Consider the following 16,307-nt stretch of genomic DNA (forward strand, 5'->3'; position numbering starts at 1 on the left):
GGTGTGCTTGTGCGGCGTCCCCCAGCACCCCCGTTCCCCCGCCACGGGTTGGGTGTGTATGTGTCCAATGGAAAAACCCTACGACGACACCACATCCTTTCGCACACAAATCAAACCCTCCACGGCTCTCAGGGCTGCAGACCAGTCCCTTGCAAGCTAACGTGACCCCCGCGGGCACTCGGTCCCGCAGCTCCGCGTCCCCTCCCACCTTCCCACTGCCTCTTTTTTAGCTGTGCTCTCATTTGCACGCATCTTCCCCGGGATAGAAGAGACGCGTCTCGGGCGCAGCAGTTCAGGTGCCACGGGCGAGGATAACAGGGAAAGGCCTAGTTTGGGGGATGTACCCTGAAGAGGGGTCCCGAGGTGTGGGCCGGGGACGGCGAGTGGGTACAAAACAGGGCGCTGGTTGAGGGATGGCGCCCGCCCCCCGCGCCGAGCGGTCACGTCCGGAGTGGGCCCCGGCGCCGTCCTCACACCACGGTCCTCTGCCCCCAAGTCCCCCCCCCCACCCGGCCCCAGAGGTGTGTGCAGGGAGAGGGGCGCGGAATGCCAACGCCCGCGCGATTGTAGGTCTGAAGTAGCGTTGACATTGAACTCCGGTCCCCTTGCGTGCGTGTGCGCGCGCGCGTGGCCACGCGCGTGTTTGCGTGTGTGAGTCGTGGGGTGGGGGCCGGGCTAGAAGCTGCAGCAAACCACTGCCCTCGGGGAGCAGAGCCGAGCGCGCCCCCGAGCCGCCGCCAGCGGGAGCTGCGAGCGCCGAAGCCATTCATGATTTTGGTGACGTTATTCCAGGAGTGGGCGAGGGGGGGCGGGGCCTCCCGGAACCGAGCCCCGCCCCCTCCCCTATAAATACGGCTTCCTGGGCTCTTTGTGGGGCCGCGAGCTCGGTGGAGAGCCGAGAGCTCCGTCTGCTTATCCGACGCTGCTGGCAGTGGGGCTGTCTCCGGGAGGCAGACCGGCGAACGCCCAGTGCCCACACTCGGCAGCCTGCAGCGCCTGTCTGAGCCCGTGACATCCTTACCCGAGACGCAGTGACCGTGTTTAAATCACAAGGGCGTGGGTCAGGCTCCCCTAGGACTTCATGTCTGTATATTTCCCCATTCACTGGTGAGTATCCTGCGCCCTCGGCGGGCATCCGTCTCGCGGCCGTGGCTGCGGGGCCCGGGCGCCTGCCCGTGCCTGCTCTGTGCGAGGGCAGCGGGTGGCGCGGGCGCCGGGCACTAACCCGCCGCCCAAGCCGGAGCAGGAGCCAACGTCAAGGTTGCAAAGGTGGGGGTGGGGAGGTGGCGCTGAGAGCATCCAGACAAAGGAAGTGAACTCGAAGCCTTCACTTAAGTGACGGCTGGGAGGGTGTGCGTACGGCCGTAGTGGGGTCGGGGGAGAACCAGGGGTCACGGCTGAACCCGGCTAATAAAAGCCCCTTCGCGGAGGGCTGCGGGAGGCGCGCGCCCTGCCTGGCGTAGGGGGCTCCTGCTCTCCCCGGGCCCCTCCCCTTTTCCTTTTTGTTTGCATGCAAGTCTTGGCGTCGAGGCCGGCGGCAGCGGGGCTGAGCTGGTGCAGCGCTGGTGCAGCGGCGGCGTTTGCAGAGCTCCGAGGGGTGAGGGAAAACGCTCTCTCCACACGTAACCCGACTGAAGCCACAGGCAGCAGCACAGTCCCTCGCTGCCACCCTCTCGATCCCTTTTCTCTCCATAGCCCCTAAACCCGACGCGCCTTGATGGGGGCCCGGGTTGGGGAGGAGCTGCCCTCACCGGGCCCGCCGGGAAGGAGCCCGGGCCGGGTGGGGGAAGGCGGAGGTTTGCACCCGACCGGGGATCGGGGCTGGGAGGGATGCGCCCCGGGCGCCCGCCTCGTTGAAGAGCGAGGCCCAAGGCCGCTGGGACTTGCGCACCGGCTGCTGCTTCCTTCCTGCGCTGGGGAAGAGGAAGAGCTGTCGGGGGGCGAGCGCTGTGGCGGCCTGGAGCTCGCTCCCAGGTGCGGGCGCGGAGAGCCCGGCCCCGCAGGCTCCATGTCCGCGCAGTCCTGCTCAGCTCAGATACCGGAAAGTTCATGCTTCTTGCTTCAGCTTTTCGGCCCCGCGCCACAGCCGGGAGCGAGGAGCGAACGCTCAGACACCAGGCTAAGAGCCTGGCAAGAGCCCGGTGGGCGCTCTTCTGGCCAATTACTTTGGGGGTGGGCAGTAGCCTCTCCATAACCCAGGGGGAAACTGACTTTGGAGTCCTGGCTTCTGACCCTAAACTTGCCCGGAAGCCTAGCATCTTCTTTTGGTCTCCCCTCCCCCAACCCAGCCCGTCTCTGTTTAGAAAGGAGACTGAACTCTCAAAACAAAGTAAAAATTTCCTCACCCCGGAGGCTTGCGATCCTCTCTCCTCTGAGCTCTCCTTCCCTCCCACCTCCAGGTACCATATGGGTGAGACTTGGAAGGCAGCTGGAGGCTGTGTGCCCCTGGCCACTCAAAACTTGCCAAGATGGTGTTAAGACTCATCAGGGTTATTGTCCCCTGAGAGATTAAGGTTTGGTATTATTTTACAGTTGATTGGCATTTCATAGTTTGCAATGCTTTTCCCCCCCAGAGATTAGTCCTTTACCATAACTGTGAGATATGCATTATTAGCATCATGGTAACAGACTAACAGCGCATCTGCAGCTCAGAGAGGTTATATGACCTGTTCAAGATCACACAGCACTTGAGCGGCATAGCTTGGACCAGAACCTATTGCTTCTGTTTCCAAATCCTGTGCCATTTCTACTCTGTAGTAGCTTTAAAATGGAAAAGAGTTTGGTACCCCTGTTTCCTTAGATACAGTCTTTCTAAGGCCTACCCTACGTTTTTTTTTTTTGTTTTTTTTTTTTAACCATGTGTAAAGGCATGATGGTGAAAATATTGGCTGTTGTGTAGGGAGTACACTGACTTTGGTATGTGCTATTTGGCATTACACATTCAGGACCCTGTACGTGCCCATGGCTTGTGTGAGGATAATGGAACATTTGTATCCTGCTTACAGAGTACAAAGCACTTTCACATGTCAGCCATTGGTGGGCCAGCTTGGCCCCTCTGGAAATTTCCTTTGCAGTCAGAGTCCGGGCATCCTTAAGGCTTTTAATCCAGGGGATGTTTTTCAAGCTGTGAGCTTGCAGCTGCTGTGGCTGGGGCTAGAGAAAGAGGTTGGATGGCAGATGTGAAGCTTTCAGAAAGCTGACCCCTTGGGGCTTTAAGTGGGACATTTTGCAAAAAGGAACACCAGAGACACAGAGAAATTTAGGAAGGCAGCATTATCGAACTTGGTTTCTCTGAGGTTGACTTGTTATCATTATGTAATAATAATATTCAGTTCCCCTAGAGATGGGTTGAATTGGTTTTAATATAGATAGACGGCCTCAGCTACTTACTGTTTTTTTTTGTTTTTGTTTTTTCTAGTTCTGTCACTTAAAAGAAAATCCAGAGTCGCTCTGTGCCAGTAGGAACTAGTACAGGAGAGGAGGGAAGAGGAGGTTTGCCAGAGCGGTTTTCAGACAATGGGCTTTGCTGGTGGAGGTTGAGAGCCCTGATGCTCTAGGCTTGTAAGGTGCTTCCTCGAGGCATGAGCTCGTTTTTTGGCGAGTTCTGTTTTGAACACCTCTCATCCTGCTTCCAGGCAGTCCTCTAATTTAACAGCAGAAGGCACCAAGAGTAGGCATGTGAAAGTGTGTGTGTTTGATGACTTTTACTCTGGGTTTCTTGGCAGCCCTGACTATCTGAGATCAGCCGAGATGACTGAGGTGATGATGAACACCCCATCCATGGAGGAAATTGGCCTCAACCCCCGAAAGGATGGCCTTTCCTATCAGGTAAGTTCAGTACTGGCTTCCTTCTGGTTCCTTAGAGCCTAGTGTCTTTTGCTGGGGCTGGAGGCAGACTTGGTTCTGTATCCCAGTGCTGTGTGTAAGAGCTATGCGCCCTTGAGAAAGTCCCCTAATGCCAGTAAGCCTCGGTTTCTTAATCTGTAAAATGGGGCAACAATAGTCCTTACTTCATAGAATTGTGGTGAAGATTCAACATGATGAGATGACATGGATAAGGGCATTCACAGTACCTGGGAGGCAGTAAGCATTCAGGAAGCATGAGTTGATGTTATTAATTAGTCATCCTGGCTGCTGTGGACTCTCCCCTTCATAGTGGCAAAGGGGGAAGTGATAATGTGCAGTCAGTTCAGATCAGAACTTCCCTCCCCACCCAAGCCTTGGGCAGTAGCAACATTGCTGTGAGGGGCAGCTTATGGGGAAGGGTAGTCTGGTGGAGGCATTGCTGTGTCAAATGCTGCTTTCTTCCTCTGGTTGATGGTTGACCAACTGATTCCAACAGGGTTAATGTTCAAACTACTTAGAGTTGAAGAGACCTTTCCCAGAAGGGTAGCTCTCTCAGGGATGTTATTGCCAGGATCCAGCATAGAGATTATGCTGTGTGGTGGATCCAGAATATATAAGGACCAAAAAAGTGGTCTAAGTAACACCTTCAGATTCTCAGCCCAGTGCTCTTTCTGGCCTGCCATTCACTTTCCACTGCCCACAGCCCGCTGCAGAGACCTCCAGATGGCACCGAGGCAGTGAACTGTTTTCAGATTTCCAAGAAGAGTGCCTACATTATTACCTTCAGGGGAGGAAAGAGTCTGTTCTTAAGGGAAGATCTCGGAGCTAGGGAAATTGTGTAGGATGGCTGGCCGGGGAAGATGAATGAAGTGGGCTCATTCAGCAGATATTAACTGAATGTGGCTATGGGCCATGCACTTTACAAATGTTACTCATTCACTCTTGACCGTGGGCACTGAGATGGGAATTTTTGTTCTGTTTCACAGATGAGGAAACAGGCTCAGACTGAGTGGATGACTTGAGTCTCGAACTCCAAAACCTTGCTCTTCTGATGTATCATGTGTCTGTGCCTTGGGGTTGGCTCTTGGCTAGAATCTAGACTTGTTCTGCCTTAGAACCATTCCAGGGGCATTTGTTTTGTGAAGGAAGAGAAAATAGAAAGCTGGGTGGGTGTGATGGAGGGAGGGTGATCAAAGAGAGCTGAGATGAAAGCTAAGGTTGGGTAAGGTAATTTGGCAGGTGACAGCAAGAGTCACCGCAGACACACTTGGGAGGTTAGAGAAGGCCCCTTTGTTGTGTGTCAAAATGGCCAAGCCCCTTTTGCTGGCTGGAAATAAGTATTCAGGTAGCCTGAGGGGATTCAGAGGGAGGGGGGAAATACCCTTTCCTGGTTGGTTTTGTACCTTCCACCCTCAGAGTGGGTCTGAGAGAGACAATTGAAAGCCCCACAGCCTGTGGAAGGGTAGAAGTTTCCTGACCTACCATCTGGGGTGTTTTTGGATACCAGTTTCCAAGCCACTGAATCAGACTGAATCTCTTTGTGGTTACAGGTGAGGTGTTTTTTGTTTTTTGTTTGTTTTTGTTTTTTCAGTTCTGGGTTTTAGATTTCCATCACAAAACCTTTCCAAACACAGTCATCAGTATGTCTGTGTGTGCTTTTTGATATTCTCCTTTTGAACGTGTTCCAGGATAAAGGACCAGGTCCTACAGGGCAGTTTTCTTGACCTTCAGGTCATTCTGCTGGATCTGAGGGTAAGAACAGGTCATGACCCAAGAAGGGGCTGCAGTGCTGGGTGAGGACAGCTGAATTGGGGCTGCCACGGCAGGAGGAAAATAAAATCGCCTCTGGGTTCCCAAGATAACTCGATGCTGCCTAAGAAAAGGGCCCTCAAATCTTCCTTTGTGGTGCTGGACTTAGGGCCCAGTTTTCACAGCCTCTCAGGAAATCTGTCCTGCTACCTGAGTGGGGACGACTGCACAGTTCCAAAATATCTTACCTAGAACTTCAAAGCACTCTGTCACAAGATTTCAGAAAGGTCTTCTGGTTGCCTGGTGAAGAGAAAGGGGAGAGGTGGTTATCGTCAAGCAAGCAGTATTTATTGGACACTTGCTGTATGTAACATGCTATGCTGGGCATTGTAGGAAGGGTCCAGGGCTCATGTGGGAAACTAGCAGGTATATAACTGGAACACAGGCCATCTGGTGGAGCAATATGAAAGCTACGGTCAGTCCAGGGATGTGTGACAATCTAAAGGCTTGGGAGAAGGAGGTCAGACTGGGGCTGGGCCTTGAAAGAGGCTTTGAGAGGACACTTCCACATCTAATTTTGTTGCACCTTCAGATACCCCTTGGCTTGCCCCTGTTTCAGCCAGGTGCAGGGCTGTGCAGCGAACTGGTCTGCCAATTGTCAGGAGACCGGTATTTTCTGGGCCCACTCAAAGCCAGTGCCATCCAATTAAACACATTCCCACCAGAGCTCTGGGGATTGGCTGGGGCTGCACTTGGCTGGAGCCTGTCCATTGTACATGCTCAGGCTAGGCTTGGCTCTGGGGGCAGGAGATCTTTGAACTCTGTTCTTGGCATTCCTCCTGAGGGTAATAATAGTACATGGCTTTTACTGCGACCTGCTTTTCCAAGGAACTAAAAGTGGGAAGGAGACATCAATCCCAGCTTGGCAGTTGAAATAGAATCTAAGACTTGTGGTTTGACCTTGAAACAAGGTCATAAAATAAATAGGCACACTGGAATTTGTCAGTTGTTCCCCCCCCTTCCAGACCTACCCAGAAGGAAGCTTCCCGATTTCTCTGCCCCAGGTGTGACCTCCCTCTTCTCCAGCACCTGTGGCATTTGTGCTTAAATGATGCTGCCGTGGTCCTGCCTGAGCTTCTCCCTGCCCATGTGTCCGAGGGCAGGGGATGACTTATTCCCTTTTTGTGCCCATTAGCCATCACCCCTCCTGCAGCCCTCCCCAACCCGAGGTGACAGCCTGGGCCTTCACAGAGCAGGTGCTAAATGGATGGTGGTGCTTTCAGTTAAATTGAGTCTCTTGGTTCTGAAGCTGCCCACCTTCACTTCTGCCTTAGAATTTTTAAAGGGCCTCCTCAGGGTCAGATAGTTGTCTTTTTATCCCCTGAAAGATTCGGGTAAACCCGTCTCTTGTGCTTTGGGAGTTAGCATGTATAAAAATCCACAGAGCTGGTGCCTTGTTTTGTCTTTAACATTTACTTGGAGAGTCAACTCAGTATGTGCAATGCACGTCTGCTCTCTCACTTGGCATGAATTATGACACCCCACGGGGTGGGTGAGTGAATAGTTACTAGAAAGTCAAGGACATGTTGGGCGGGATGGGAGTGGTGGCCAGCTCACAGGGCTGAGTGGGAGGGTCTCCATGAGGACATTTCTGCCCCTGCTGGCTGCAGCTCGCTCCCCACACTGCATCTGTCAGCCTCCTGTTCTCTGGCCCCTGGGATGGGAACGTCTGCGCCTAATGTCTTCTTCCTTTCCCTAATTCAGGGGAGCAGGTCAGTGGCTGCCTTGCAGGCTCCCCCATTACAGCTCTAGGGACTCTAAGAATGTGGCAATTCGGAATGCCTCTCTGACTGGGTCTCCTTACGTGCCGGGCCTGAGTTGGCCTGGAGAAGGGACCTGGGCATTTGCCTGTGGACACTGATGCTGCCACCACCAAGGGCTGTGTGTTCTGGCCTTGCTGCCTAGCTTCGCCCAGCACAGTTTGCTGAGGCTTTTGCAGTTCTCTCCCCCTTGCTAAGTTCTAGACAGAGATACGGCTCCCCAGTTTTCACTTAAGACTGTCCCATCTAAAGCAACTGGACCAGGATCTGATAAATTTTATCCTTCCCAAGGCCCTTTAAATTCCTCTCTGATCAGCATACATGTCCCTCCCTGGTCACCTTTTGTATTCCTCTTGCTGTTCTTGGTCTCATACTCCTACCATTTAACGGCCGCCCACCAGTCAGACGAGGGGAGCCGGGGAGGATGCGCTGTAAGCCAGAGGCGCTAATTCTGCACGTACCACAGTGCCCCGTGTTCTGGGCCTTCCCTAGGAGCTTCCCCTGCATTTCCCGACAGGAGGAAGGGATATCCTGGCGTTTTATAGGATAGGGAAGAGGGACAGTGGTGGGTGACCTTCTCCTGCCACAGCCCTGCCGTTCGCTTCTAGCAGTCTGAGTCTCGCTTTTAGCTCTGCATTAGGACGGGTCTAATGCACTGTGCTGGCTGAGAATAGCTCCTCCCCAGATAGGAACTCTCTGCTTCCTCCATCTCCAAGGCCCAACAATAGACGACTCCTTTATCTCTCCCTCCTCGCTCTTTATCAGAAGCAGCAACTCCTCTCTCAAAGAATAGTCTCAGTTGAACCTCTAAAGTCAGGTGGCACTTCGGAAACACTTTCTCTTCACTCACCTCTCTGCTGAGCCTTTCTTTATGAGACCCCCAAGGCTGGCTCTCCTTGCTCCCACCCGTGTAAGTGCAGATGTTGAAGTCAATGATGGGCTGGGGTTCCTGCGCGTGCCTCTATTCGCCTCCCTCAAGCCCCCGCTCACAAGGCCACTCCAGGCATAAGTCATCGCCTCCCTTTGTCTCCTCCTCCTGGTGCCCTTGTCGCGTTGGATACTCCCAGCTGTGGTACCCAACAAGTTCTCAAGAGTTTTGGAGGCCCAGCTGGGCAGGCGCACAGAAGTACCATGGTCACCAGGAAAACATCTTTCACATCAGACTTAAAAAAGCCTCAGTTGTCCCTGAAGAAACATAAAGCTAAAATTCCGAAGCACTTGGCAGGAGATGTCCCCCCATGGACACAACATGCTCCTGGAATCTCAGTGAGTTTTCTTTTTCCTATCCCCACCCCGTCCTCCCTGCTCCCTGCTTGCTACAATTCGTAAGAACATGAGGCAAACAGGCAGTTAGGGCCACAAGGTTCAGAGGCACAAGTTCATGTCTTTGGGTGGCATTGGGCCTGTGTCTGAACGTGCTGCCTTTTTTTTTTTTCCCCCGCTGTATGCGGGCCTCTCACTGTTGTGACCTCTCCCGCTGCGGAGCACAGGCTCCGGACGCGCAGGCTCAGCGGCCATGGCTTACGGGCCCAGCCGCTCCGCTGCATGTGGGATCTTCCTGGACCGGGGCACAAACCTGTGTCCCCTGCATCGGCAGGCAGACTCTCAACCACTGCACCACCAGGGAAACCCCGTGCGGCCTCTTTTTGAGTCGGTGCCCAGGTCACATCAGTTTCAGGTCACGTCTACTTTGTATGAGAGATCCAGCACCTTCCTTCAGTGCCCAAGGCCTTGACACAAACATGGTGTTCAGTGTTTTGGAATGCCCCTGGGTGAGGGCCTGCAGAGGGCTGGAATTATTCCCATGGGGTTCCTCCCCAACACACACTGTGAGTCTGTAGCACTGCCAGGGAGAGAACAAGCTTGCTTCACTTCCCTAGCCAACGTGACACACACTGGAGCCATACAACCTGGCCTTCCCTCAAAGGGCCTGTGTTAGGCCTGAGGCCTCTCAAGCGGTGGTGTGTTCATCCCTCTCCAGACCCAGAGTCTGTGTCTTAGACGGCTCTTTGTTCCCACAATGCCGGGCACAGTGTCCTGCAAGTAGTTGCTTAATGGTTGCTGTATGATTGATTAGACACTTCCTCTCTCCCTTTCCTGAACTGAGAATTATCCCTCCACCTTGGCTATCCCACGGCGTGGGTTTTTATAGAATCAGCATTTTCTCTATGGTGACCCAGTCTCCCAGGTCAGATAGAGAGGAGGATTGTACCATTAGGGAAATGGATGAGTTTGGGTGGCGAATCTTGTGACTGGAGCCAAGAGCTATTCCTGGGTGTCTAGTGAATGTCCTCAAATGATCTGTCAGGCCCGAGTCCTGAAATAATCCTCGGAGGATGAAGACAGGCCTTCATTCACACGGGGCCCAGAGTTGCCGGGGCTTCGTTCCTTTTCAGTCTCATAGACTCTGCGCCCCCCTCTGTTGTCTCTCGCCTCACCACCTTCCCTTCCCTTGTCCCGGAGCCCAGCTCGGGAGGATTCTTTTTTTTTTTTTTTTTTTTTTTTTTTTTTTTTGCGATATGTGGGCCTCTCACTGTCGTGGCCTCTCCCGTTGCCGGACGCGCAAGCTCAGCGGCCATGGCTCACGGGCCCAGCCGCTCCGCGGCATGTGGGATCCTCCCAGACCGGGGCACGAACCCGTATCCCCTGCATCGGCAGGCGGACTCTCAACCACTGCGCCACCAGGGAGGCCCTCAGGAGGATTCTTGATCAGTCAATCAACTCCTGTGTCTGCTCCCCACTCCTTGACTGGGGGAGGACCCCTCGTTGCACAGACCTATCTTAGAAAAAAATTAATATTTGCCAAAAGTTTCTCCAGCCTGTTTTGACCTCAAGGCAAGTTTGGGAGCTCCCTCAGTCCCCTCACTGCTAGAATTAATTGCCTTACACTGTCAGAAGCCCCTTTTAGTTAAACTGTATAGAAGAGGCACCCAAGCATTTAGCTGAAGCGACATCGACTACTTGCAACTCGGCCAGTAATTGTACTGGAGCCAATGGGAAGGAAGGTTCCAGATCTCTCATTCAAAGGAGAACTGCCCTGAGCAAGGAGGGAAGTCACAAACCTCAGTCCGGGGGGGGGGGTTGGTCTCTAGGTCTGACTCTCTCCTAACTTGAACCTGAAGGTGGTTCCCAGGCAGAATTAATTAGTATACCTTGAATTCATCTCCTGTCTTTACTTTGTAGAGCTTGAAACACATGTCCACCCTGGATTTGAGAGCATCCTTGGTTTTCCCAAATTCCTAACCATTTTCTCCAGACACAGCCCTATGTGTCAGTTCTAATTTATCCACAGGTGAGCATTAGCCTGAGGAGTGTGGGCAGCCCCAGGCTCAGCCGCTGATCCCCATGGGACAGAGCCTGAGATGCCTACAGAGGCTCACACATACACACACACACACACACACTCTCATGCACTTACATGAACTCACACACACATGCGCACACACACACACGACCAAAAGGGCAGACAGCAGAATGTTAATAGCAGTTGTTTTAGATCAGAGTGCTGTAATTACAGGAAAATTTTCTTTTCCTTCCCCTTTTTTGAGTAATTTCATATTTTCACTGGCAAACTATGTATTTTATTATTCTTATGCTTAACTTTTCAAATTTTTAAAGTAGCATAGGCCCATTATGGGATTTTTATTTTCTTCTTTAAACTTCTTTTTCCAGTCACCATAATCTCACCATGCATAAATCGCAACTGTTAACATTTTAGCATCTTTTCCACGGAACTTATATTTTTATATGGCCAAGATCACACACGCTTGTGTTCTGCTTTTTTACTTAATGGTATGTAAGTCATCAGCATCACATCATCACAACTTATCTTTTTTTTAATAAATTAATTTATGCTATTTATTTTTATTTTTGGCTGAGTTGGGTCTTTGTTGCTGTGCACGGACTTTTCTCTAGGTGCGGTGAGCGGGGGCTACTCTTCGTTGTGGTGTGTGGGCTTCTCATTGCAGTGGCTTCTCTTGTTGTGGAGCACGGGCTCTAGGCGCGCAGGCTTCAGTAGTTGTGGTTCACGGGCTCAGTAGCTCTGGCTCGTGAGCTGTAGAGCACAGTCTGAGTAGTTGTGGTGCACGGGCTTAGTTGCTCCATGGCATGTGGGATCTTCCTGGACCAGGGCTCGAACCCGTGTCCCTTGCATTGGCAGACGGATTCTTAACCACTGCACCACCAGGGAAGCCCACAATTTATCTTAAAAATGCTTCAAAGCCAGCATTTTAATAACTGCACAAAGTTATAAAGTTACAACATGATTTTTTCACCATTCTCCAATTGTTGAATTATTTTTAAATTGTATATATTTTTCTCTTATAAATAATGTGATAATTTATATATAATTTTATATATAAATCTTTGTCCATAGTTTAGACTATTTCCTTAGAGTCTTAGGAATAGAATTTCTGAGTCAAAAGGTGTAAGAGAGAGAGAGAGAGAGTATGTGTGTGTGTGTGTGTGTGTGTGTGTGTGTGTGTGTGTGTGTTATAATTATAAAGGTGATATTAATTCCTTTTAGAAATTTAGGAAAATATAGAGAAGTACAAACGAAATTTTAAATGCCCATATTCCTATCACTGAAATATTTTGGTATGTTTACTTCCAGTATTTTATACGCATTTTTATTAAAAAAATAAAATTGAGGTAAAACTGTACGTGCCAGAGTGAATCTTTTTTCACTTCGTATAATATTGTGACTATGTTCCTGTCATTTGGTTTTCTTTGTAAAATGGCATTTCATTTTGTTATGTACCACTTATTGCTGAATATTTAGGTTGTGGCATATTTTGTTCTTACAGAGAACACTGCTTTGAATATCATTTTACACAAATCTCTGCGCAGGTCTGATTTGTTTCCTCAGAATAAATTCCTGGAAGTAGAATTGCTGAATCAAAGAGATTCAACATCATTAAGCCTCTTGATTGTATATTACCTTAATAACAGAAGACAAATAAAAGAGTTTATTATAGTATAAGCTCCCAGCATTGAAAGCTCTAGCAAATAGAATCTCAGGGTTGTAAAATCTCTACCAATGGGGTGATGGAGGAGCTTTGTGGAGAGAGTCAGAAAGGTGTTTGGTTACTTTAAAGTGTTTGGGAGACGTTGTACATCTTCCCCTAGTTTGTTAACTGCTTATTTTGAGCAGAGATGATAACAGTTAATGATGTTGAGGCACCATTTAGCCATCATTGCAAATTAGCCAGCGACATTCTTGTCCCATAGTGGGTATGTTGACATGCTCTGTGAATTACAAATGTATATGAGTTGGCGATTCCCCTACTTATCTCCTTTATTCTGTTAATGACATTGGAGCACCGTGTGACCTTGAGGAAGACCAGGGTAGTTGCCTTGGCTTGGATACCCACGAAGGTTGAACAGACGCACGTTTAGTCCCCTGAACCGTCTTGGTTTTCCTGGGGTTCCAGGTCTGGCTTATGGAATGGTCATGGTTTAGAAATATTGCTTCCCTGGAATCAAGGGTAAACTGGGCTCTTAGAAGTAGATCTGAACATAATGGAAGTCTTGGGCCAGTGTTCAAGGCCTTCCACCCAATAGCACTGCAAGGCTCCAGGTTCTTTGCAACAGGTAAACAGCCTAGGCCAATGTTCCAGTAGAGTCCACATATGCCTGGCGGTTTACAAAGTTAATTTAGGTGTTACACAGACAAACTTTGAAAATGTTAGTGTATTTTATGGTTATTACCTATGACAAGTAATACTACTTTCCATTTATGTAGTGATAGAATTTTATTTTATTTTTTAAATGTTTTAAACAAGTGAGTAAAGAAAAAATATAATTGAGCCATAGTGTGTATATGGACGGGAAAGCATAACCACAGTGGTGTCTGACTTCCTGTGACTGGCGTCACCGTTGTTACCATGAAGGAATTTTTTTCTTTGAGAGTTGAATCTGTCCTCTTGGATGGAAGCATTCTTAAAGATAAGCCAATACTAAATTATGATTTCTGTATTTCTTTGGTCATTTGCTCCCTTGGATATAGCAGTTAAAGCCATATCAGAAACGCTCTTGGCTGTTTTCCTTGGCACCCGAATATTGGAGGTTTTAATGCCAAATTACTTCTTAATCAGGCTCTATGTATACACCCCTTCATGTTTTAACAAAGTGTTAAAACCAAAGGACAGCTGCCCCTGAGGTTCAACTTTCAAGGTTTAGGACAGCAGAGAGCATTTTGGAGAAATCAATTTCCACATCTTTACCTTCCTTCTCTTCCTTTTCTAAAATTGCATTTCCTGAAGACAGGCTTCACCAGTTTTCTTTTCCTACCTTTCCTATCAAGATTTCCCTCCACCCCCTTTGTAAGAGGACCTGCTTCTCACCTACGTGAATCTTTTAAGGGTGCCTTCCCAGGGTATAGAAACCTTAGGAGAATCGAACAAATGGACCATTTAAAAATGTTACTGTCTAAGAAGCTTCATAAATCCCACCTATCTATAAAAGAACCAGTGAAAAATTAGCTTTGCGTTTAATAATTATTTGTGGTATGCTTATTGATTACTTATATACTAATAGCTGCAATAAGCCAATCCAGAATTTTATTTTTTTAACTAACAAGCCTTAGGGTCATGGGACATAAAAACTTAAAAGCCAATTTACAAGTACATCTTTTTATTGCAGAGAAGTATGAAAAAAGCTAATGACTAAAAACTTTCAAACATGAGAATACATTAATATAAAATTCTACGGAGCAGTAGAATGGAAATACATTTTCAAGTAGAGAAAGGAATAAGATTTGACTTATGAGCTTGTTTATGAGTTTTTAAAATAGGTGATGGTAGATATCAAATTGCTATGGTGTTTATAAGCCATTGAGTACTTATTTAAAAGAGTGGCATAAAAGTTTATTTTAAAATGGTAATATTTATAATATAGCAGAAGTTTTAGGTGTCGGTTTTAAAAGGTGTGAAAGGAGACAGTTTTTCAAAATTCTTTCAATTCTTTCAAAATTCTTTCAAGATTCTTTCAATCTCCAAGTTTGGAGATCGTGGATATAGATATTTTCCTTGGGATCAAAACTGAGATAGCGTAGCATCTCAGAGTGGGTGGGTACCTTTGAGACTGGGCCAGTCTCTATCAGATGTGGGAATGCACTCTACACTAGCGTGGCATTGGGTCACTTACGTGTTCTTTGGACACTGCCAGTGATACGGAGCTCAGAACCTTTCAGCGCAGCGGGATTATGAAGTATGAATCTGGATAACTGGTTTCTAATCTTGGCTTTGCTACTGTCTATGTCATTTCAGACAACTCCCAGCATCTCTTTGGACCTTGCCTTCTCCATCTGTAATGGAGAGAGTTGATACTGTCATTTCTGTTAGAAGTTGTATAATGCGGTGAAATCCTCCATTCTGATCTTAGACAGGCCCCCTGGAGTTAAAAAAAATCTGCTCTCTCTTAGACTTCATGTCAGCCTTTTAAATATTTGAAGGCACCTCAAATCTTTTCCAGTTTTAAAACATATTATCCTTTAACCTTGACTTATGGAGTCATCTTTGTGAAGGTATTTTTTTCTCCAGGCCACTGGCTCTCAAATTTTTAAATCTCAAGTCCCTTTTACTTTTTTAAAAATTATTTAGGACCCCCCAGAGATATTTGTTTATGTGGGTTATATCTTTTGATGTTAAAACAGTTTAAATTTTTTATTATTTATTAGTTCCTTTAAAATGACAATAAAACCATTACATGTTAATATAAGTAATGCTTTTTAATAAAAATAAATATATTTCCCAAAACAAAAGAAAAAGTTCAGCACAAAGAAAGGTTTCACATTTTTGCAAATCTGTTTGATATCTGGCTTAATAGAAGGCAGCTAGAGTCTCACATCTGCTTCTGCTTCCAATCTGTTGTGATCGGTGTTGATTGAAGTATATGAAGAAAATCTGGCCTATGCAGATATGTACTTAGAAAAGGGAGAAATATTTTAGTAGCCTTTTCATATATTCTTCTTTGATATTTTGGCAAAACTCAGTAGGTGGTAGTTTCTTAAAGGTTAGTGGTAATGTGGAATCTGAAACCTTATCCATGAACTTTCTGTACTCTTACATTAAAATTCATTAGCCTATCTTGCACTTTGAACGAATCTTTTACCCATGCTTGCTTTCATAACATGCTGTCCTGATCATTTGGAAAATATAGGTTCGCTGAGTTATGCAGATCTTCCAAAGTTAACACATTTTGTTACATAATATCAAAAAAATCACATTCGTTAATATCTCCACTGGTCTCAGTCAGAAATTCTTCAAGTGATAAGAAACTGTCAAGATTATGGTGGCTGATACAAGTTTTACAAAATTCTAATTTTTGCTTGAGACCTCAGCTTTTATCATTGGTAACAAATACCATCAGTCAGGCTCATTTTCTTTGAAATATCAGGCTCAGGTCTGCCAAATATCCAAGTCTGAATAACCATGGTTATTGGCCAGTCATTCTTTCAACTGAAAATGGCGTCCCATGGAAAAAGCGGCTAGTTCAGCTTGCCACTCAATCCCATAAGTGCTTTTCTGAGAGACAACCATTGTGCTCTGATGTGCACCAGAAGTGTTGTATGCCGACTTTGCATTTCATCACAGAGTATATTAAAACAACATGTACTTAACAGTCAATATTTAATAAAAATTCATCTTTACTGCTTCATCAAGGACATGAAGTTTTTTTTGTTTTTTTTTGCGGTACGCGGGCCTCTCACTGTTGTGGCCTCTCCCGTTGCGGAGCACAGGCCCCGGACGCGCAGGCTCAGCGGCCATGGCCCACGGGCCCAGCCGCTCCGCTGCATGTGGGATCTTCCCGGACCGGGGCACGAACCCGTGTGCCCTACGTCGGCAGGCGGACTCTCAACCACTGCGCCACCAGGGAAGCCCGAAGTTGTCT

At 48.1% G+C, this 16,307-nt stretch overlaps 1 protein-coding gene across 1 annotated transcript in view; it reads left to right on the top strand.

Moving 5' to 3' along the window:
* The first annotated feature begins 882 nt into the window (after nucleotides 1-882).
* Nucleotides 883-16,307, top strand: part of LBH (LBH regulator of Wnt signaling pathway) — a 24,588-nt gene continuing 9,163 nt past the window's right edge. Inside the window, exons 1-2 of the mRNA XM_007470878.1 lie at nucleotides 883-1,107; nucleotides 3,726-3,828. Coding sequence (XP_007470940.1) covers nucleotides 1,082-1,107; nucleotides 3,726-3,828 — 129 coding nt within the window. The 5' untranslated portion in view covers nucleotides 883-1,081. The remainder of the gene's footprint in view (nucleotides 1,108-3,725; nucleotides 3,829-16,307) is intronic.

The sequence above is a fragment of the Lipotes vexillifer genome, unplaced genomic scaffold, assembly GCF_000442215.2.
Source record: "Lipotes vexillifer unplaced genomic scaffold, Lipotes_vexillifer_v1.1 scaffold717, whole genome shotgun sequence".
NCBI classification, from domain to species: domain Eukaryota; kingdom Metazoa; phylum Chordata; class Mammalia; order Artiodactyla; family Lipotidae; genus Lipotes; species Lipotes vexillifer.